This window comes from Kogia breviceps, chromosome 5, assembly GCF_026419965.1.
Source record: "Kogia breviceps isolate mKogBre1 chromosome 5, mKogBre1 haplotype 1, whole genome shotgun sequence".
Lineage (NCBI taxonomy): Eukaryota > Metazoa > Chordata > Mammalia > Artiodactyla > Physeteridae > Kogia > Kogia breviceps.
The window spans coordinates 146,865,434-146,889,027 of NC_081314.1; the positions used below are offsets into that span (position 1 = coordinate 146,865,434).

General features: G+C 51.7%; 1 protein-coding gene across 7 annotated transcripts in view; it reads left to right on the top strand.

Annotated features, from left to right (window-relative positions):
* The first annotated feature begins 1,221 nt into the window (after window positions 1-1,221).
* PKNOX1 (PBX/knotted 1 homeobox 1) overlaps window positions 1,222-23,594 on the top strand; it is a 49,149-nt gene continuing 26,776 nt past the window's right edge. The window contains exons 1-3 of one of the 7 annotated variants that reach the window (XM_067035190.1): window positions 1,250-1,386; window positions 19,026-19,094; window positions 20,054-20,160. In XM_067035190.1, coding sequence (XP_066891291.1) covers window positions 20,110-20,160 — 51 coding nt within the window. In that variant the 5' untranslated portion in view covers window positions 1,250-1,386; window positions 19,026-19,094; window positions 20,054-20,109. Of the gene's footprint in view, window positions 1,387-1,600; window positions 1,716-19,025; window positions 19,095-20,053; window positions 20,286-23,594 lie in introns of those variants that run through there. The other 6 variants (XM_059064788.2, XM_067035192.1, XM_067035188.1 and 3 more) reach the window with 6 other exon arrangements.

Below are 23,594 nucleotides of genomic sequence, written 5' to 3' on the forward strand. Positions count from 1 at the left end.
CCATTTTGCACTGGGCCCTGCACATATAGGTAGCCGGTCTGCATCACTGAGATTTTGGGGTCTCCTCCCTCCAACTGTCCACTGGTCAGTGGCTCACTGGCCTCCCCTGAGCCTAAGCACTGCTACAACCTACTCTCCGGAAAAGAGCCGTTCTGCAGGACCACACAGACTATCTGTGGCTTCCTGGTGTTGGTGGAACCCTGAAGACTTAGAGGAGGGATGTCCTGACGAGCTGTTCACAACTGAACCCACCCCAGGCACCTTCCAGCCACGTGTTCCTATCCTGGGTCGGCTTCTTCCCAGAGCAGCGCGGGAGCCCTTCTCTAGACAGCGATCCCACACAGGAGGAAGGTTTCTGCAAAAATGGACGGTCGGCCAAGCCCCGTGCCTCTGCACTAGGGAAGGATTGCCCTTCCCTTAACGTCGTGGAGCGCAAGGCCACCAGTAGGGCCCGCAGGCGCAAGGCACCACCGCCTTTGAAAGTCCACCTTGAAATACGGACCACATTTTCCGGGTCGCTCTAAGGGAGGCCACTTCACTTGCAGACGGGGCCTTGCGTGGATCACCGGGGTACAGGTGCCTGAGGGCAGAGCACGAGACCAGAGGCGAGCGTGCTGCGGTCGCTGGAGCCCGGACCAGGGCTAAGGGCGCCCGGGGTCGGCCGGGTCTCTGGGCACAGCCGCCGCGCTCGGGAAACACGTGCGCATCCGCGGGGAAGAAAGCGGGGGGCTGCCGTGGGCCTGTACACAAAGAGGGCGCCGAGTAGAGTAGGGGGCTGGGCGCCAAACGCTCGCGCGGCCCGGCCTCCGAGGGCAGTCCGGGGCTGCCGGGGCCCCGCGGCGCCCGGGCGCGCGAAGAGGACACGAGGCTCCTCCTGCGGATGGTACAGCCCGCCCTCCCCGTCGGACCGTCGCGGATGGTCTCGCCCACCCGAGCCACACCACACATCCCCGGGCCGCTGAGTAGCGAGCAGAGGGGGGCGCGGCGCCATCAGGCCACGCCCCCAGCTGCGTAGTAGTGAGGCGGGGCTCGAGGCCAGCGGGGTGGGCCTCTCCTCGCGCCGCGCCGCTGCGGTCGTGGGCGGGGTCCGACTGGGGAGCGAGGCGGGGGTGGGGCCGGCCGCAGCCAGCCCCCGGCTCACTCTCCGCCCCCGGCGCGCAGGCCCCGCCCCCGGCTGCCGCGGCGCCGCGACGGGGCGGGGTCAGGCCCCGGAAGGCCCCGCCCCCTATGTGAATATTGATGCGGCGCGCGTCGGCGTCGCCCTCCTCCCATTGAGCGAGGCTGTGTCGCGTGGCCCAGCGTCGGCGTGACGGTTGGACGCGGGCGCGGCACTGCGGGTCCCGATTGCTGCAGCCGCTTGTCAGTGTGATGAAGATTGGCACCCAGGTAAGCTGTCACTCAACCGCTCTGCCGCCGCCGCCGCTCCGCCGCCCCGTCACTATCAATCACGCCGGCCTGCAGGCGCCGCGGCCGCCGCTGCGCGGCCGCCGCCCGGGTCTCCGCGGGCTGCCGCCGCCCGGGAGGGCCGCGCCAGATCCGCCGCCCGGGGCAGGGGGCGGGGAGGGGGCGCGGGTGGGGGAGGGGAGCCGCGGGGAGGGGCGCTGTCCGCCGGGCCGGCGCGGGGGCGCGCCCCGCTTGTTTTTCGGTGTGGGCTTAGGGACGCGGAAATTTCTGGAAGGCTCCGCCGCCGCCGCCGCCGCCGCGCGGGGCCCGTGGTGAGGCGCGCGCTCCTAACCGTCCCTCTCGGAGCGCGGCGCGCGCCCCTGCGCGGGCGGGGCGGGGGGCGCGGGGGCGCGCGGCGGGGGCGGGGTCCATGCTGAGGAGGCGCACGGGGGCGGGGCCTGGAACGGAGGCGGGGCCGGGAGCGGGCGCGCGCGGGGGCGGGGGCGGGGGCGGCGGCCGCGGCCGCGGCGGGGGTGCTTCGGCGGTCACCGAGGCCCTAAGGTGGCCGCCGCCGAGTTCGAGGCTGGGAGGTAGCCGGGTGCCCGGTGTCTGGAATGAGTGACAAATGCGTCGCGAGTAATAAACGGCCGATGTGAAGTAGAGGCCTGGGCGCGTCGGGCACGGTCCGGCCGCTCGCTGGAATTCCACATTCTTTTAGAAAGGGATCGTGAGTCACTTCAGAAAAGGCTGGGAGCGTTAGTCTGCTTTATATCATCGTCGGGGCTGTTGAAACGCTGTTTTGTTAGCGGTTCCGAGTCTCGGCCAGCCAGGTTCTCCTTTGTGAAGTTTGACTCCTAGAATGCGTCTCAGCGCGTGCTGCTGGGGTCGGAGTCCCGGGCGGGGGCGGGGCGGACGGGGCGGGGGCGGGTAAGGGCAGAAGGCAGATCCTTGCGGGGGGGACACCTATACATGCGCGAATATGCATTTGGTATATTTGATCGCACACCTGCAACCATCCAGGATAGATTTGCCATTCGTTAAGGGGGTTGAAATTAATTTTGATCCCAAGACTTAGTTTTTAATAGAAACTACTTGTTTTTCCTTAGGAAGGGAGTGCTTTCTACTTTATGGTAAATGAAACCCTCAGCTTTCGTTGGATATACTTGTATGATTTTTCCTGACTTTCTGAAAATGGATTTATGTATTTCTGTAATACATAGTTTTATATAATGTATTTTGAATATTGTATGGAAGAATCGAAGTGAAATGTAAAAATTTTGCCAGTACAGTTATTGGTGATACTCATGCATTTGGAAGATGGATCACTGACTCAGATCTGCCTTGCATCTTTTTTTTTTCATAATTTACCGAGCGTGGAGAGTGGTATGTAGATCGTTTAGTTACAGTATTTGGTTGAATCAGCGATGCACGGTTGTGTGATATTGACCGACACGGGGCTGTCGGAAGGCAGCAGTGGAAGGGCCCTTCCTGCTTCAGAGATTTACAAGTGGGAATTGAAATATGGTAGGTGAGGTATGACTCGGAAGATTAACGTTCTATGCTGAGGATTTAAGTGTCAGCATTAATGGAACTGGGTGTAAACAGCTGTCTGTCCTCTAGTGTACTACATTTACATTTCCGTATCAGTGTGTTGCACCTTTAGGAAAGTATTACTTAGGATTAGTGGAAGGCAACATTCTGGTTATAACTTTCGCTTTTGTTTCAAACTAATTGAAACTGTTTAGAAGAAAACCTTGAAATTTCTGGACTGATGCAAATCATGCGCCCCAGGGGACCTTTCCCTGTGCTCTGCTGGCCTCCAGACTCCTCCTCTCCTCCTCCTACAGACGGTTTAGAAAAAATAGGAGAGGATCAAGAAGAGAACCCTATGACGCTGAAATACAGTTATCAAAATATTGAATCAAACTGGTGATAAATTTCTTTACATGCTTTTTATTAGCTCACTTAGTAACAGATTGAACACTGGCTCTAATAATTTCTTTTTGAGTATATGATGTTAATGCTTTGTGAAAATACCTGTGGTTCCTGCTGGTGAAGAAGTCACAGGTGCACTTCAGGATTTCATGTCTACCGGTGGAATTGAGTGAGTGTTAAACTTCAGCCAGATGTTATTGCAAATAAAGATGTGATTTTTTTTCTCATTCAGGTTCACAGAGACCAAGTTAAGAACCTCTGCACTGGAAGGCTATTTACTCTCAGCCCATCCCTTAGTAAGAATATGTATGTGCCTCCTTTTTCTTTCCTCCAATGCTTATACTGATGGCAAGGGTGATGAGAAAGTAAAAACAGTGCAGCCCAGGGAACCCAAAGCTTCACAGTATGGGGTCATAGTGGGGTGAGGCCACGTGGGTTTACTGCCTGACACCAGTTGTGATGACTCACAACTGTGATAGGTTACTGTTCTGTCTTGTACAATCTGTTTAGGAAGACGTGGAAAGTGAAATATAGTGTAGAAAAGGTTCAGTTTGGAAATTGTTAGAATAAACTTTCAAGGGCCGGGAGGCATGGTTGTTTGGTTGGAAAGGCCTGGCTGCAAAGGCCATCAAGTGAGGCCCCTCCGGCTGTGCTGTGTGCCCTCCAGCGAGTGGACAGGGTGCCTAGCCGCTGGGTGCCCTCACCAGCAGCCGTGCCTGGTGTCGGTGCGTCAGCCCCACTGGTCTACTCACTGTTTCTGGGAGTTTCACTCACAGAGGGCCTGGTACTGATCCAGCAGACCTGCCGTCTGACAGGGTGGTTTCAGACTCCTGATGCAGAAGCACTGTGGCTCTGAGGATGCGTCTGGGGGACCTGGGGAGGGGACAGAGCAGCTGCTTCATTCCATCTAGGATTCCGTGGGGAAAGGGTCCTCCAGCTTTGTCAGAATCTTGCAAAGTTCTGATCAGTCAGGTTGCAGGACTGAGGGCCAGTGAGTCAGTAAACCTTTCAGATGCCCTTTGTCTTGAATCTTGCCTTCAGTGTTGGCGTACGCTCATCCTGGCGGGTCCAGCAGCAGGCCTGGTCATCCCTCCCCTCAGGGTGAGCTGCTCAGTATGGGGTGATGTGCTCCTGTCTGGGGGATTATTAATAGTTCAGGGCGACCCTGCCACCCAAAGGTGTGTGTCGTTTGGTGTAACCTCTGGCCTAGCAGAGCCTTGTTGGGGGCAGGCTGCAGGACACATGGTGGGAAATGCCTTGATCGCTTGCGTCTGTCTTTGAGGGACGCCTGGCTGTTGTAGACAGGCCCCAGGACGGCAGGGAGCGGGCCAACTTCAAGTCCAGGGGTTTAGGTTCACACAGGAATAAGGAAAAAGGGAATCTCGCGGGGTCCAGGGACCAAGGTCGTACTGGGCCTCGGGGCTGATGGAACTGCGGCTTGGGCCGATCCGGCCGCCACCCTGGTCTTGACCTTCCCCGCTCACCTCCACTGTTGCTCTCAACCGTGCGCTGCTTCTGCCCACTGCCTGCCGTACGTTCTCCGTTTCACAGCTCTGCCCACCTCATCCTCTTCCTGTTTCCCAGCGCACATCCTGGAGACAGGGTGACAGTTCTCTCGCCTTCCATCGAGTCCCCCAGGTGCCGACCTGGGCGCCAGGAGCCCCTGGTCCCCGAGCTCTCCCCAGGGAGCGGTGGGCTCCTTTCAGCAGGGTCTGCAGTGGTGGGTAGGGTCACTCGGAAGGGACTGTGGATGGTAGGAATTGTGATCGCAGCTTCCTGAACAGTCTGATCAGACTTGCAGAGATAACACCTTCTTGAGAGTTTGGCAAGCCCTCACTATATGTCACACGTTGTCTGAGACATTTTACCAAAGTTTGTCTTTTTTTTGCATTAAAAATCAGGAATTTAACTTTGCGATAGTCTAAGTTCAGTTATATGTTTGTGCACAGTTTTTTTTTTAAAACAAATACGTGGACTTCCCTGGTAGTGCAGTGGTTAAGAATCCACCTGCCAATGCAGGGGACATGGGTTCGAGCCCTGGTCCGGGAAGATCCCACATGCCACAGAGCAACTAAGCCCGTGCACCACAACTACCGAGCCTGCGCTCTGGACCCCGCAAGCCACAACTACTGAGCCTACATGCCACAACTAGTAAAAGCCCACGCACCTGGAGCCTGTGCTCTGCAACAAGAGAAGCCACTACAATGAGAAACGAGAAGCCCGCGTACCACAACGAAGAGTAGCCCCTGCTCGCTGCAACTGGAGAAAGCCCGCGTGCAGCAATGAAGACTCAATGCAGCCAAAAATAAATGAATAAATCAATAAATTTTTTTAAAAGAACCCTATAAAACAAATATTTATTTCAGCACAATTTATTGCAGCCCAAGTGAAACACCCCCATGATCCTCTGCGGCAGGCGTTCAGCGCTGGGGCCCTGCTGACATTTGGGGCCGGTACGTCGTGTCCTATGCATTGTGGGATTTTAGCAGACACCAGAGGGACCCCAACCCCCAGTTGTGGCGACCAGAAATGTCTTCAGATATGGCCAAGTGTTCCCTGGGGGACAAAAGTCCCCCCTGGCCAAGAAGTACTGACCTAGAACGGCATTTCCCAAAATGCCTTGTGTGGAACCCGAGTTTAATGGGACAGGCATACATTTTTACAAATTCATCAGTTCAGCTCCTTTGAGTTGTGTTTTTAGTCAGTGTTATTACGTATGTTTTCATGTATTTACATAATCAACACATTTCTCCTTTTAAATATTTGCCTACAATCTCTATTTTCTGGCCGTGCCCGACGTTGGGAAGCCTTTCAAGCATTTAGGTCTTGTCGTTTCCCATGTTTTTTTGATGATGCTCTGGGCTGCCAAGCTGAGCGCCAGCCCGATCGGGATAGGGATGGTGCCGCCAGGCCTAGTGCGTGAGCTCAGACAGTGCCCTAGGGAGAAAGACCGTCCCATGGAAGAGCCCTTGCCTTGAAGGGTTGGGGTTCCTGTTTTTCCTGCAGCATATTCATTGACTGTTAGTAGCAAGTATATCACGAAAGTTTTAAATATCAACTTTTAATGATGTCCGTGATAGTCATGGTCCTAAGAACAGAGCTGTGGTGTGAATTTAAATTGTATCAGCTGTGAAAGGCCGTTCAGCTCAGAATTTACTGAAATGGACTCTGAAACCGTTAAACACCTTTGTTGTTAGAATTTTGCTGTGTCTCTTGTGGACCTAGGTGGTTGGCTTGGAAATATTTTGGGGGGATAGGTTTTAACAGGATTTAACATCTGATTTTATTTGTGTATTAAACTTCAAGTGGTACCTCCCAAAACCTTGCTTGAAAAATAAAGTGATCTCTTGATAAACGTTTTCCTCAGAGTGAGTTCTTGATTGAACACCTCCCTGGGCTGGGACATGGAGCCGGGGAAGAAGGCAGGGGACATTTGGCTGGTGTTCTCGAGTGGCCGTCACCTCAACCCGCCCACACACAGAATGAAAACTGATTGCACTGCAGTGACGTACAACTGGTGTCCTCCAAGTTGTCTTGGAAAGGATCTGTTGTTTTGAATATAGAATTTTGAGAGTCTTGGGTTCCTTGACAGCTTTCTTAGCTTTATTAATACACAGGTTTGGTTTAGAAAAGGATCATCAATTAAATGTTTTGGGAAAGATAAGTAACTGCCCCCTAAAATCTAGAGATATAGTTTGTATTGTCTCCCAGCCCTTTTCTGGCTTCATAACCGGCTCTCACAGCCACTAAGACTGAAATTACCCCAGAATTTCCTGCGTTTCTCGGTTGGTGGAACTCTTAGAGCAGCTTCTGAGAGCAGCTGGGGAGGTGCCCTGCTGGGAAACTGAAGTCTAGCTGGGTGGGCGTGGCAGCCTGGGAGGGAGGGAGCTGCCTGGATGCACCAGCATGTGTGTGGATTAAATGAAAAGTGCAAGAGACTTGACATCACCAGAACTGAGTTAGAGAGTGCACTGTAGCTGGTGTTATATTTGTCAAGTATAACATGTCTCTTGGGACAGCTAAACTTTAGGCCTGGGGTTGGCAAACTGCAGGCCTATGGGCCACGTCCCACTGTGGCCTGTTTTTGTACAGCCCTAGAGCCATACATAGTACATTTTAGAGGAAAAAGAAGATGGGGACTTCCCTGGTGGTGCAGTGGTTAAGAATCCACCTGCCAATGCAGGGGACACGGGTTCGAGCCCTGGTCCGGGACCGCAGGGCAACTAAGCCCTGAGCCTGCGCGCCTAGAGCCTGTGCTCCACAATGAGAAGCCCGTGCACTGCAACGAAGAGTAGCCCCTGCTTGCAGCAACTAGAGAAGGCCCGTGCGCAGCAATGAAGACCCAACGCAGCCAAAAATAAGTAAATTAATCAATTAAAATAAATAAATAAATAAAAAGGGATATGACTACAGATATGAAAATTTTACAAGTAAGAGCATCCATGTACAATTTGATGGCAGTAAATTTGAAAAGCTGTGGATAGTTTATGAAGAAGATATAAATGATCAGAATTGACCTTGGAGGGACTTCCATGGTGACTCAGTGGATAAGACTCCGAGCTCCCAATGCAGGGGGCCCAGGTTTGAGCTCTGGTTAGGGAACTAGATCCCACATGCATGCCTCAACTGAGAGTTTGCATGCTGCAGCTGAGGAGTCCGCCTGCCGCAACTAAGACCTGGTGCAACTAAATAAATAAATAAATAAAAAAGAATTGAACTTGGAGGTAGAAAACTTGTACAGACCAGCAACTTTAGATGAAATGAAGAAGGTAGTCAAGATTTATCTTTTTAAATTTTTTTTTAGTAATTCTTTTAAAAATTTATTTATTTATTTATTTATGGCTGTGTTGGGTCTTCGTTGCTGCGCACAGGCTTTCTCTAGTTGCGGTGAGCGGGGGCTACTCTTTGTTGTGGTGCGCAGGCTTCTCATTGCAATGGCTTCTCTCGTTGTGGAGCATGGGCTCTAGATGTGCAGGCTTCAGTAGTTGTGGCATGCAGGCTCAGTAGTTGTGGCTCGTGGGCTCTAGAGCGCAGGCTCGGTAGTTGTGGCACATGGGCTTAGTTGCTCCGCGGCATATAGGATCTTCCCGGACCAGGGCTCGAACCCGTGTCCCTTGCGTTGGCAGGTGGATTCTTAACCACTGCGCCACCAGGGAAGTCCCAAGATTTATCATTTTAAAAAGGCACTGGCATGAGTTAGATCAGACTTTCACGGAACAGATACTATGTTAAACGTAACAACCATTCACTAACAAAATTACTGTGCACCTGCTGTGTACCAGACGTTGCGGTGGTGGCGGGGAGTACAATGGTGAACAAAAACAGACGCGGCTCCTTCCTGCCAGGAAGTGGTAAAGGCACAAGTTAATCCAAGGCCCGTCCGAATAATGTAAGATTGCAGCGGTAGGAAGGACTGTAAAAGGGAGGCATGTTTTGCTCTGAGATGTGGGTCAGAGGTCAGGGGCAGCTCTTCTAAGATGGGGATGACTGATGTGAATGGGCCAGGGGAACAGGACTGGGCGAGGGGCCGAGGATTAGGATGGCCAGTCCAGATGGGGGTGGGAACTGTGCTCAGAGGCTTTGGGGGTCGGGGGAAGAAGCCCAGGGCCCTGAAGAACCCGGAAGGGCCTGGTATGCTTGTGCGCGGTGGGGTGGGGGTGGGGGGAGTGGGGTGATGGGGGAGGGGAGGAAGGAGCACTGTAAGGACCCAGCCGTGCTGCGGTAAAAGTTATGATCTGGGGGTTCCCTGGTGGCGCAGTGGTTGGGAGTCCACCTGCCGATGCAGGGGACGCGGGTTTGTGCCCCGATCCGGGAGGATCCCATGTGCCGCGGAGCGGCTGGGTCCGTGAGCCGTGGCCGCTGAGCCTGCGCGTCCGGAGCCTGTGCTCAGCGACGGGAGAGGCCACAACGGTGAGAGGCCCGCGTACCACAAAAAAAAAAAAAAAAAAAAAAGTAATGATCTGTATCTTGTAGGCAGTAGGACTCCTCTAAAGGATTTTAAGTGGGTGTGTCTTGATCAGATTTGGGTTTCCAGAAGATCCCTTTGAAGACTTGGAAACACACCCATGTCCACTGAGGGGCTGGTTAAATAACTGCACTGAGTCTGCTACCCCTGTAGTACTCACTCTGCAGCTGTAAACAGGAGAGAAGGTGATGACAGCCTCTGCTGTGAAGCATCTTTAGGGTATGGCAAGTGAGAAAAGGAAGGCTCAGAGCTGAGAAGGGCATGCACTTTTATCTGAGAGAGGTGTATAAATATTTGCTTATGATAAAAAAGCTTAAACCCCAGACTAGTTTAAATGGGGTTCCTTATTGGAGAGGGAGGGGACAGGGTTATACGTTAGGTTTCTAAACGTATCTTCTATAGTAAAATTATCAAAAGGAGCGGGGAAGACTACCTAAAACTGAAAGCAAAATGAATCAAAAGAACCTAACTAGGGCTCCTTGCTTGCAAGATGACCAAGAAAAGAAGGCAAAATGGTCACGCCAAAAGGCGCCGAGCCGGCTGTGCCCAGTGCGTGCCCAAGAACAAGCCCGTTAAGACGTTCGTCATTTGGAACATAGTAGAGGCCGAAGTCGTCAGGTACTTTTCCGAAGCAAGTGTTTTCGACACCTGTGCACTTCCCAAGCCGTGTGGAAAGTACGTTACTGCGAGAGCACAGCATATGGTAGTCAAGAATGGTTCTCGGGAAGCTGGAAGGTTGGGGCACTCCCACGCTGACTTAGATCTGCAGGTGCTGCCCCATGGCCTCCAGCAAAGCCCAGGTAAGGAGCTAAGTCCTTAAAGACTGAAGAAATACCACTCTCTGAAAACACAATAACATGGAAATTATACTGTAAAAAAAGAAAAGAAAAGAGGACTTCCCTGGTGGCGCAGTGGTTGAGAATCCGCCTGCCAATGCAGGGGACGCGGGTTCGAGCCCTGGTCCGGGAAGATCCCACATGTCCCGGAGCGACTAAGCCCGTGCGCCACAACTCCTGAAACCTGTGCACCTAGACCCCATGCTCTGCAGCAAGGGAAGCCACCACAATGAGAAGCACACGAACCACAACGAAGGAAGAGCAGCCCCTGCTCGCCGCAACTAGAGAAAGCCCACGCACAGCAATGAAGACCCAGCACAGCCAAAAAAAAAAAAAAAAGCTAACTAGGAATTGAATTGGTGGCTTAAGTACATGGAGAATTATGATTTCCAGTGACTTCAAAACAAATTGGATTGTACGCCTATCCTAGTGGGATAAATCCTAAAGACAAAGGGTACTACAAAGAAATCTTAACCAATTTTTAGTACTTGTATTGTTAGTAGTAATATTCATATTATTTTGAAACTATATATATCTATACACACACATATATAAAATGATAAATAAGTCATTATGTTACTGTCATTTGGAAATTGTTTTCAGGGTAAGAAAAGAGATATACAAATATTAATTTGAAGTAAAGTAAATACCCTGTAATCCCAGATTTGAATTGGAGGTATCAGTGTTAATTTGTTTTAAAAAAATTTTATGAGAAAACATTTCTTATCCCTGTCCATTGGAAAGGCTAGAAACAGTGACCAACCAGTAGCCATGAGCACACAGCACCTAGATTGTGGTTTCTACGTATCATTTCCCAATGGAATCAAAGCCCCTTGGATCAATGGCAAAGTCTGGGTTTGGCACAGAAAATAAACAGTATGATCCTGGAGTATCTCGTTTTACCTGAAAGCAAGAAAGCTATCAAGAATTACTAGAGTGTGTTAAAAGCTGTAGGAGGTAACTGAAGGGACTTACGTTGGAAAAGGATGGGATAATTTGGAACATCAGAAGATATATACATATATAAAAAAGCTGTACTTATTTTTTACATGTTTAAACCCATGGATCACAGCCTCACTGGTCACTATTTGGGAATGCTAGGGAACCAGCACGTTACTCTGAAAATTGATACCAGAGGGAAAGCAGCAAGCCTTAAGAAATCCCATCGCTGGGGCTGCAGTGTGGAGAATGGCCTTGGGGGACGGGTGGGGTTGGGGAGTGTGGCCCTGGGAGAAAGGTCCGGAGGCGTTACTGGGAGCTCAGGGAATGGAGGTGTGATTGTTGTTGGTGGTTTCTGTACGCTTAGTTGTTGAATCAACACCAGGTGATGGCTCTTCTCCAAAGTGACATTCTGGAAAATAAACTTTACGGTTGCAATTGGGGTCTTCATCGCCCAGCATTTCAACTCTTACATGCTCACGGGTAGTACCGTTACCGTGTGCTGGCAACATACGGTGGGTGGCTGCATCATGCATTTCTCATACATGTTGATCGGGCAGGAAGGAGGAGTTCCTTTCCTTTTCAGTAATTGTTACGATATTTTGGAGATGTCTGACTTGCAAACCTTGGCTGTTCTTGGGAGATGCCACTTGTACACTTAGCACCAGGCCGTCATTTTCTTTAGACTCGTTACCGTTTGCAAAGCCGAGTTAACCGTGTGTGCAGCGTTGAACGTTACATGACTGAAGGTCATTTGTGGTGTGTACCTGGTGGTTCACCTTCTTCTTCCATTCTTTTAGTGTTTCCTGTTTTGAATGACACTATAATTCATAGATTGAATTGATGTAATTAACATTTGTAGGCATCAAAGTTGTCAGATTGTCAAACATTCGCCTGATTTTCCTTGTGAGTCCTACAGTTATCTTAGAAACGGTTGTCATAAAACAGATAGACTGCTGGTTATTTCTCCAGCAAAATTGGGTTTATTCGGGACCAACGGGGAATTGAAATCTGGGGTCTGCAGCCATGGGGAGCCCGTGCAAGTCCCTGCGTGGCCGGGAGGGGGAGCTCTTTTAAATAGCTCTCGACTCTGGAGTCGAGAGTCTGCTGGAGGAATGGGGTCCGTCCGGCGGCTCTTCACTGCTGGGCTGGGCTGGGACAGTGTCTCCTTGGCTGAGGCCTTGCCAGGCGGGAAGAGGAGTCCGCTTTCTGTCGGGCGGCCCTACCGTCGGGGCGTGGGAGTGCGCCTGCTGGCCTCCCAACTCTATTTAATTAAGGTTTCTGTTTATTAATTTTTACAAAACAGAGTTCCGTTGTATTCTCTGAAACGGCACATAGAGGGAATGGCAGGGCCTGGGAGCCAAGCCAGACAGATCGGCCTCTCAGAGGCGCTCAGCCTCTTTGTACCTGTTTGCTCATCAGCAGGAGGGGGACACAGGGCTCCAGAGACTGCCGAGCGCTCCGGCCCCCACTGGCGAGGGCACAGAAGGCTGACCACCCCATTCTGCTCCGGGGCCTGGGGACCAGGGGTTTGGAAAGGGTGCGGTGGAAACGGCCCGTCTCTGCCCCACATGGCCGGGGTCCTCAGCTAGGAGCTCGCTGGGCCGGGGATGGCTTGGTGGCTGAGGGCTGGGGTCTTTTTTTTTTTTTTTTGCGGTATGCGGGCCTCTCACTGTTGTGGCCTCTCCCGTTGCGGAGCACAGGCTCCGGACGCACAGGCTCAGCGGCCATGGCTCACGGGCTTAGTTGCTCCGCGGCATGTGGGCTCTTCCCGGACCAGGGCACGAACCCGTGTCTCCTGCATCGGCAGGCGGATTCTCAACCACTGCGCCACCAGGGAAGCCCAGGGCTGGGGTCTTTTGGAGGGGTTTTCTCAAATCTGGACGTTGATGCTGCCTGTTAGCTGGGACATGCGCTGGGCTGCTGACCAGAGCACCTCTGAGTGGACTCTCGCTGTGGCCTGGGCTTCCTTCCAGTGAGCGCAGGGGGTGCTCTGTTTAGTCAGACGTCTTTCTTCTCGGGGCTCCAGAAGTGAGTGTCCCGGTGAACACGGCGGCGGAAGCTTCTGCAGCCCTGGAGTAACACAGCGTTGCTTGGGATGCGCTCTCCTGCTTCCCAGCAAGTCTCTGAGTGAAGGCCACGTTGAAGAGGAGGGGACAAAGACCCCCATCTCGGGAGGAGTGTCAGAGTTAGGGGACGTGCTCTAAAGATGCCTCACTTAGGTCTGGACGTATATAGACCCTGGGAAGATATCTCCTCCCTCGTGTTCCTTCCTGCCCCCACTAAGCCCCGCTGGGACGCTGGCAGTGCAAAATGCAGATGGACCCTCCTGGACCAGTTCTCTGTGTGTCTCTGCGTTAGCGCGGGCCACGTAATCAGAGCTCTGAGGCGGAGCTCTGATCTTGCGGGAGCTTCTGCTTTGCCCGCCCAGGTCGCCGAGAGCCCGCGTGCCCGTGGCTGAGCGGGAGCGCGTGGTCAGCCACGTACAGTGTGTGTGGGGGGGCGGCACCAAAACCCCGGGGCAACCAGCGCTTTGCAGCAATTGGTTGAGTTCAGAGAGGCGTTTGTAAAAGCATCAAAATTCCAAAGCTTTTTGCGTCTTTGGTACTTTTCCTTCCAGCCCTGACGAAGTCCAGTGTCTCATTTCTGCTGTTCCATTGGCCTGTTTACCTGTTCTTGGCCGTTACCCACTTCTTACTTGTTACCTGTGGCCTTGTAGGACATTTTGAAAATTTTTGAGTTTTTCAAGAACAGCAGGAATCTTGATTGGGAATGCATCTGCGTGTGCTGAGAAAAACCAGTAGACTCTCCACAAGCTGTTAGGAATGTTGGCGGGTGCAAGGTTAGCCTGCCCAGACTGGGAGCGTTTCTTACCCAGCAGTCCACCAGAAAGTGGAGTGACAGTGAGACACTTTTGACAGTAGCAACAAAAACCATGAAGTGTTTCAGGATTAATTAACCAGGACTACAGAAGACCTCCACAGAGAGGACCATCAAACTTTTCAAGTAAATAAATAAATTTATTTATTTTTTATTTTTGGCTGTGTTGGGTCTGCATTGCTGCACATGGGCTTTCTCTAGTTGCGGTGAGCTGGGGCTACTCTCGGTTGCGGTGCACGGGCTTCTCATTGTGGTGCCTTCTCTTCTTGCAGAGCACGGGCTCTAGGTGTGTGGGCTTCAGTAGTTGTGGCTCACGGGCTTAGTTGCTCCGCAGCATGTGGGATCTTCCCCGAGCAGGGCTTGAACCCGTGTCCCCTGCATTGGCAGGCGGATTCTTAACCACTGCGCCACCAGGGGAGTCCCCGGACCATCAAACTTAATAAAGGATGTGGGAGAGGACCCCACGCTCTTGGTCCTAGAGAGCTGTCTCTCCTCCCCACATTAATACCCAAATACTTTTTCAACATTGTTGTAAAGTTGTTTCTTGACAGCAGGGACTGTTTGGTTTGCTGCTCCATCCCCAGCATTTAGAACAGAGCTTGGCCCAGAGAAGACTTTCAGTAAACATTTGTGGATTGAATGAAAGGCACAGTTACTTGCACAGCAGATTGTGTGCCCTGCTTTTCCACTTGACAGCACCCATGAGCCTTTTTCCTTGGACTTAACCTTCACGTTCGTGATGGATGGTCAGAACCGTAACGGATTCCGCCATTCCCCTATGGAGGACGCGTAGCTGCTGTTTCTCTTTTCTGTCAGTGTGGATGAGAAACGTGATTTGCCTCTGACTTTCTTGCCATGAGTTGTTTTTTTTTTTTTAACAAATGGCTTCATTCTTTTTTTAAAATTTATTTATTTTATTTTTGGCTGCGTTGGGTCTTCGTTGCTGCGCGCAGGCTTTCTCTAGTTGCGGTGCGTGGGCTTCTCACTGCGGCGGCTTCTCTTGTTGAGGAGCACGGGCTCTAGGTGCGGGCTTCAGTAGTTGTGGCTGGCGGGCTCAGTAGTTGTGGTTGGCGGGCTCAGTAGTTGTGGTTGGCGGGCTCCAGAGCGCAGGCTCAATAGTTGTGGCACACGGGCTTAGTTGCTCCACTTGCCATGAGTTTTTAATGCCCTTTGAAATAAGGCTTTTGAGCTCTTCTCTTTTGAGAAGAGATTATTTGAGTTGTTTTTTTTTTTTTTTTTTTTTTTGCGGTACACGGGCCTCTCACTGCTGTGGCCTCTCCCGCTGCGGAGCACAGGCTCCGGACGCGCAGGCCCAGCGGCCACGGCTCACGGGCCCAGCCACTCCGCGGCACGTGGGATCTTCCCGGACCGGGGCACGAACCCGCGTCCCCTGCATCGGCAGGCGGACTCTCAACCGCTGCGCCACCAGGGAAGCCCCTGAGGTTATTTTTAAATCAACATTTATTAAGGCTACAAAGCTACAGGCCTGTTTTTCTCTCTATGCTTTTATGTTAGAACTTGTAGATTTCATTTTTCTCTTTATAAGTTTAGCAAATTTTGATCTTTCACCCATAAGACAGCCTTTGGTCAACTCAAGATGATCAGACTACATGTACCATTTTTAATGATCAGTCCCATATACAACTTAAATCTCTATGCATTTTGAACCCTCGTTTTAAGTTTAGTAGATACACTTTTCGTTTTAAGCACCTTAAGTATCTGACCAAATAAATAAAACCTTCTCAGTAGATCTAGTAACTTAAAATTACACATGTAGTGAATCTCAAGTTCTCAAACTTTCCAAACCATCTACCAGGAAGTGACGTTCATCAGATGAGGAACTTGGTTTTTTTCACTACTGTACCCTCAGGACCTAGAATAGTCCCTGGCAGTCAGTAAACCTGCATAAATGAAGAAATGTTTACAATCTTTGTAAATTTCTTGTGCCTTTTCACTAAAAAAGAAATGTGTAAAATCAGTAACTCAGTTATACTTTTAAATTGGAATCAAGGCTAAAACCTCAGATTAATCTGCCAGATTTTCTTGCGTACTGCGAACAACTTAAATGTCAAATACGTAGATTATTCTGAAGCTAAACACAAAAATATTAAAATCTAAATCTCCCACAGGGCTCAGAGACACCACTAAGGCAGTAAGGCAGTCACCTCAGGCGAGTCGGGCTTCTCATCTGGGGGCCACGTGGGCTGGGGTGAGGGAGCTGGGGTGCTGCTGACCGGCGCCCCCACCGTCTGGCCCGCATGCTGCACCTCCTCTTTCTGTCTCTGCGGACTGAGCCAACCTGGACCTTCCGGACTCGCCATCTGCTCCGAGCAGGAAGGCCTTCTCCACCTGGTGGGACTCAGCCAGGCTGTCTGCCTCTGGTTCTTCCTTGGTTTGTCAGTTGTCCTGGACTACAGTGCTTAGAAATAGTAAAATGCCTGCCTGCTAGATTTGGCTCACATTTCATTTTTTGGTCTGCCTTTCAGGTTGCAACAGTAACGCTGTCTTCTTAGCTGAGTCTGAGAAGAGTGTAACTTTTTTTTATGGGCAACTGTACATATGGTCAAATCGCCTTCCAAACCAGTTACACGGTTTGTGAGACCTAGGATTCTTTCAGGGTGCTGGGTTTCACTTCATCTTTGCTAGCAAAGTGGCACACTGTTGTTTTAAAGTTAATCATCGCTAGCTGAGAAAGGATGTATAGTTTTAAATTTTGTATTTAATTACTTTTTGTTTTAACGTTTCTGTACATGAAAATTGGAAAGTTGTGTTTTTTTCATTTGTGTTAGTCTGGCTGGAACTCTTGAAAGGGTACCAAAGTGACAATTTCCATAAATGTGTTCTTTTTTAACTAGATGAAACTTGTAGAAATAAAATGGACAAAAACCGTGTCTCACCCTTAAATACCATGGTATTGCCAGTCTGTTGGGTTGGCAGTTCTTTGACTTGGATTTTAGAGCCTCGCGTGACATTAAGAAGTGAAGACAGTTGGAGGAAAGGGAGCCCGTGTGCCCTGTTTGTGGGGATGTAAAGTGGTGCAGCCACTGTGGAGAGCAGTATGGAGGGTCCTCCCAAAACTAAATATTGAGCTACCATATGATCCTGCAATCCCACTCCTGGGCGTATATCCAGAGAAAGTGAAAACACTGATTCAGATGTTCACAGCAGCACTGTTTCCAGTAGCGAAGATATGGAAGCAACCGAGGTGTCCATCAGCACATGAATGGATAAAGATGTGGTATATATTTACACGATAGAGTACGACCCAGCCATAAAAAAGAGTGAAATTCTGCCATTTGCAACAACATAGAGGGACTTGTGGGGTGTTATGTAAGTGAAATAAGTCAGAGAAAGGCAAATACTGTATGTTTCCCTTATATGTGGAATCTAAGAAATAAAATAAACTAGTGACTATAACGAAACAGAAACAGACTCAGAGATACAGAGAACAAACTAGTGGTTACCAGTGGGGAGAGGGACAGGGCAGGTAGGGGTAGGGGATTATGAGACATAAACTACTAGGTATAAAATAAACAAGATACAAGGATATATTTTACAGGACAGGGAATAGAGCCAATATTTTTAAATAATTATAAATGGAGTATAACCTTTAAAAAAAGAAGTGAGGACACTGTTGTTGAGTTTGAATATAAGAGAAGCTTACTTTTCTATGTAATGGGGGAGAGAATTAGGGATTAATTGATTATTTAGAAATCTCAAGTTAACTTTGGTTTTCATATAATGCCTAAAAGAAGAGTTTTTGCTGAACACAGATGAGCCTGCTGACTTTTCATCCTTGGGTTGGATGCTTTATCTCCCAGTTAATGGTAGGTTTCCCTTCGTCCCTCAGATTCTGTCTTGGGCCTGCCTTGGCCAGGGATGGGAGGGCCTGTAGCTGAGTAGCTGAGGTTGCCAGAGGCCTGGACCAGGGCACACGCTTCCTCCCAAGCCCCAGCAGCTCTGCGGGTTGACCCTGTGAATTCTGCTGGGGGCTGTTTGCCTGCCGGCTTGCAGGTGCCAGGCAGGGTTTCTGCCCCGACACGGAGGCTCATTTTGCTGCAGCCTGATGGCTGCCGGCGGGCCTGGACCAGCCTTTCAAGCGGACAGCGCCATCTGCTGGCAGCTTCTTCTGGGCGCCTTCGGTGTCCGGCGGGAGTGGGACCTTGGCACTCTGTCCCCATCTTTTTACTCAACAAAATGTTAGTCATATGGAGTTGTCTTTTTTTTTCCCCCACTTCCTTGCGTGGTGTTCCATTGTAGAGAGAGCACATATTTTCAAAGCTTTTGACGCAAATTTCAAAATTTTTCCTTTAGAACAGTTGTACCAAGTTGTGTCAGATATTGAAGCTTTAACCAGGTTGGTAGAGAGGAGGACTACACATCTATAAGTTTTTAAAATGAAACGTTGACTTGTCCCCAGTATTTATTATGGGCATTTTGGAAGCCCCCAGAGTCGGGAGAGTGATCTGCCACAGGCAGCTGTGGGCGCGGCCGCGGTGGCCTCTCGTGGGGCGGGCCGGCGGAGGCTGGAAAGGAACCGTGGAGAACTGGCCCCCAGCCGAGACCCACTTGGCTGTGGCTCTGCCTTCTTGGTCTAGGCCCTTCCAGGGCCTCTGCTGTGCATTTTGTTCAGGTCAGCTGTTGGGAAGCCACTGTCAGGTGGATGCCTGTAGGTGAGCAGCCCGGGCCCCTCCCGGCGCTGGGCTCTGGACCGGCTGGCTCCGGGTGTCCTCGACCTGTCTCAGCACCACTCCGGTCTGCTTCGGACTCACACAGGTTCACGTGGCCATCCCCTCGGCGCCTCTCAGAGCCTCCCCTCCCCTCTGGGCAGGACACGCCTCTCAAGACCCCTAACGTGATGACCCCTGGAAAGACCCTGTTTCTAAGTAAGGCCCCACTTGCAGGGCCTGGGGGTTAGGACCTGGGCTATCTTGGGGGACACGTTTACACCTCTGCACGTGCTGGCCACGCCCTGACGATTACCAGGCTTGTACTGGTGGCCCAGACTCGCTCGTTCAGAATTCCCCCGTGGGTACTGAGAAGCGTCTCAAACCTTCAACGTCCCGTCTCTTGCTTTCTCCTCCCAGGCCGCAGAACCCGCTCCCCACCATCGACTCCACCTCGGGACATGCGGCTCTGCCCTGCCGGTGGCTCAGGTGGGAACTGTCGACCCTCCCCGGACCCGCCCCCCTACCCATCCCGGGCCATCTGCACGCCCTGTGCTCCTGTCGGCCCCTGTCCACCCGGCCTCCGCCCTCCTCGGCCCTACAGTCCCTCACCTGCCCTGCATCCCGTCAGCGGGACCATCCTGAGCCGGAGCCTCAGTGCCCTTCTGGTCAGACCTTCCTGGGGCTCCCTACCCCCCACCCCCGCCAAGAAGGCACAGAGTCTTCACGTGGCCCATGAGCGGGCGTGACCTGCTCCCGTCTCTCCCACTGCCCGCCAACTCTGCTGTCCCTCTGCACATGGCTCCGCTGTCCTCCTGTCTGCAGGGGGCACGGGCGGCATCCCCACCTGGTTTCTCTCGTCTCGTTTAACTGTGTGCGTGGCGACAGGTGAATGACAGCGTTCCCACCTTTGCATCGCCTGCAGGTGTGAGCCGATGCCCGGTGCAGCTTCCCTGAGCTCACCTGTGTCCTTCCTGCCTGAGGTCGGCCTCCCCGGGCTCAGTGTCAGTGCACCGGCCCCGTCACGCAGCCGTGTGACCCAGCTGCGCGCTCACCCTCTGTCGTGTCACCCCGCCCGAGCGCCCCTACGCCCTCCGTGTGCTGCTTGGCCTTCCTCTTATTTGTGGCCCCGGGAAAGCCCCAGGGCCCAGGACAGTGTCCCGCACGTGTAGACATTACCGGGTGTTTGCTAGGTGAGTGAAGGAATAAACCCGAATGCCCGGAGACGTGATAACGTGTCCAGGCCTGGGGCAAGTACAAACACGCAATCGCCAGGCAGGTGCGGGGGTGCTGAGTCGGATCTGGCTTATATATACTATAGTGTGAAGGATGGTTTTCACTCTCCGTGTGAAGATGTGTATTTAAAAAGGTATACGGGTGCTGTGGAATAAGGGGACAAGAAATGCTCTGAGTTATTAACCGATGCTTCTCTGCTTTTGTCTTCCCAGACACCGCTTGCTTTTGACTCAAGATGATTTGATGTTTTATAAAGAACTCACTCACCATGATGGCGACACAGACGCTGAGCATAGACGGCTATCAAGACGGGCAACAAGTGAGCGCGGGCGCTCTGTCCCACGCCCTAAGTAGCAGCCGACCTAGTGCTGAAACACGAACAGTGCCCCGTGTGTGTTCACAAGCGAGTTTCCGTGAGGGTGCGGGTTCAACGCTGAGCGTCTGGTACATTTATTATATCTCGGTGCTCAGAAAGACTAGCTGCAGAACTGTTCAAATAAGTTCCTAAGTGACACCGAGGTGCCAGTCATTTTGACTCCCCTAAGTCACAGCTTCTTGGGGATTTGCCTTTCCAACGTCAGCGTCAGTAACTGTCGTTGCTCTTAAAAGTGGTGGTGATGATGCTAGACTCCCGTGAGGCCCGGTTGCTGGCCTGGGCGGGAGCTGTGCGGTTCCATTCCCCTGCGTGGGGGTGGCAGAGGGCAGCGTCCGATGGCACGTGGGGTGCAGCTGCGGTGCTGTCTGTACGTCTCCTGCCCCCGCAGGAGATGGTCACGACGCCCGCTCCCTGCTCAAAGGTTTAGGGAACCACCCACCGAGCCTGGGGTGCCTCGCCCGCCTGTCACTCTCCACTTGGTGAGACTCAGGGGGCGTGTAGGACCTGAGCTGCGACCCTGTCCCCTTCCCAAGTCGGGTCTTCCCTTGATGGACAGTTTTGTTCCATTCCTGGGATGTTTCCTGTTGCAGTGAGTTTGGTTTTGTTGATTTAAAAAAATGTTTTAAGTGTTTTTGCTTCTTAGAGGTAGGGGATTGTATTTCAGGCTGCTTTCTTCACCAGGAAGTCCTCTGATATTCCCAAGAGATTTTGTCTCTCAAGTGCACATCTCACGATGTCCCCGCTGTCCCTGGGCCCTGCGATGGCTCCTTGTGGACTCCCTGCCCGGAGGGCCCCACGAGCTCACAGGCTCTCACCACTGCCTGCCCCGGGCCCTGGCTCTGGTCGCCCCTTGGCTCTGCTCCTCTCTGCCCTGCAGGTCTTTGCTTCGCCCTGCTTTCTGCGAGGACCCCCCACCAGCCCTGGCTACCCCCCCGGCCCGCTCCCCTCCTGCCACCCGCTTCCCGGTCCCTTCCTCTGATCTTTGTTCTCCATCCGTGGCAGTGATCACCTTCCGACACACCCTGTTACGTGTCCGTCTCCCTCCAGCTGGTTCCTGCCCTGATGCAGGGAGTCCAGGGCAGGGCTGGGCGCAGTGGGGGAAAGGCCTCGCTTGTAACAGCTCAGCACTTCCCGTGACGTGGAGAACTGCTTGTGAGCATTCTTTCAGTAAGCATTTGATCTTCTACAGTACAGACAGACCACATTTTCTTAGCCGGTCCTCTGAGGTTGAACGTTTGATCTTCTACAGTACAGACAGACCACATTTTCTTAGCCGGTCCTCTGAGGTTGAACGTTTAGATTCCTCTTTTTTCACGATCATTTTTTTAAAATCCTGAAATAAATCCTTTAAGGCTTTTTAAAATAGTACTGTCAGACTTCTCTCCAGAAGGACTGTGTTTGATTGGGCTTTAGTCAGTCGCTTTTGGTTTGTTTGGGGTTTTTTTGTCTGCATTGGGTCTGGGGCGAGCAGGGTCTACTCTTTGTTGCAGCGCATGGGCTTCTCATCGCGGTGGCTTCTCTTGTTGCGGAGCACGGGCTCTAGGTACACAGGCTTCAGTAGTTGCAGCACACAGGCTCAGTAGTTGCAACACGTGGGCTCAGTAGTTGCGGCACGTGGGCTCAGTAGTTGTGGCTCGCGGGCTCCAGAGCGCAGGCTCAGTAGTTGCAACACGTGGGCTCAGTAGTTGCGGCACGTGGGCTCAGTAGTTGTGGCTCGCGGGCTCCAGAGCGCAGGCTCAGTAGTTGTGGCGCACGGGCTTAGTTGCTCCACGGCATGTGGGATCTTCCTGGACCAGGACTCGAACCCATGTCCCCTGCATTGGCAGGAGATTCCTAACCACTGTGCCACCAGGGAAGTCCCACTCAGTAGTTGTGGCGCACAGATTTATTTTTTTAAGAGAGAAGCAATTCCCAAGTATACTGTTCCATCTAAAGGCAGCAGAATGGAAGTAACCTACTCACTCTGGCCTGTTGGAGAGTTGAGAACAGGGCCCGAGCTTGGACCTGCAGGGCTGCTCTCTCGGCTGCAGCCCCGAGCACCAGGCTGGGTTCTTGGCAGGATGCGGGCTCTCCCATCTCCGTGGATGAGCTCCACCCCACCCCCATACCCCGCCACAGGTTCCCCAACAGGCTGCTTCCTTGAGGGGCGGGGGGGTGGCGGTTGTGGGTGGGGCAGGTAGATCCCAGATACCCCAGTCCTGAAGAAGCGAGGAGGGCAGTGATCTGCTCAGGGATAATGAGAAGTTTACTGTAGCGATTTTGTTTTATTTGTAAACTGAATTCTTTATGTTGAAGGATTTAAATACTTCTCCCCTAAGTTACAAACAACACAGCCAGTTTAAAGCAATTTCAGTGGTAATATCTTTAAGGCTTCCTCTTACGTTTAACACTGTTTCTTTAAACACAGTTGGTCTTTGCTTTCTGGATGCAGTGACTTTCCTTAACATTAAAAAAAAAAATTTTATTTATTATTTTCGGTTCCGTTGGGTCTTCATTGTGGTGTGTGGGCATCTCATTGCAGTGGCTTCTCTTGTTGCAGAGCACGGACTCTAGGCATTCAGGCTTCAGTAGTTGCAGCACGCGGGCCCTAGAGTGCGCAGGCTTCGGTAGTTGTGGCTCGCGGGCTCAAGGGTACGCGGGCTTCGGTAGTTGTGGCTCGCGGGCTCAAGGGCACGCGGGCTTCAGTAGTTGTGGCACGTGGGCTCAGTAGTTGTGGCTTGTGGGCTCTAGAGCGCAGGCTCAGTAGTTGTGGTGCACGGGCTTAGTTGCTCTGTGGCATGTGAGATCTTCCCGGACCAGGGCTCGAACCCGTGTCCCCTGCATTGGCAGGCAGATTCTTAACCACTGCACCACCAGGGAAGTCCCCATAACATTTTTATAGTTTGTGTATTCCTGAGTCCAAGGATAGGTAAGGGAGAATTTCAGCCCTGTCACAAATATGGAGCATCTTGGGTTTGAGTTGTTTTTGTGACAAGATAAGAAAGCTTGGATTATTTGTTTATTCTTCTCTTCCTGCAACGTTACTCAGGGTGAGGACAGATAAAAAGGAGAGGCAGATGAGAAAGACTGCATGTGTACCAGTTCCCTTCAGGGATGTAGAGTTATTACGGTTTTGAAAATCATAAGCATTTCACAGATATCGGTCCTCTCAATTTTTAAATGTTTTGGAAATTTGACCTTTGTTTTAGCCATTTAGAAGCACATTAAATTCAAGGGAGTTTGTTGGTAGTATTCTTTACGTATTACTGCCTGTCATATAACTGTCTGGCAGTTTACCATTCCACTGCATTTCTGTTTGAGAATAGAATACAGTAAGTCCCCTGCATACGAACGTGTTCCTTTCCAACAGCAAGTTCATGTCCAATTTGTTCATAAGT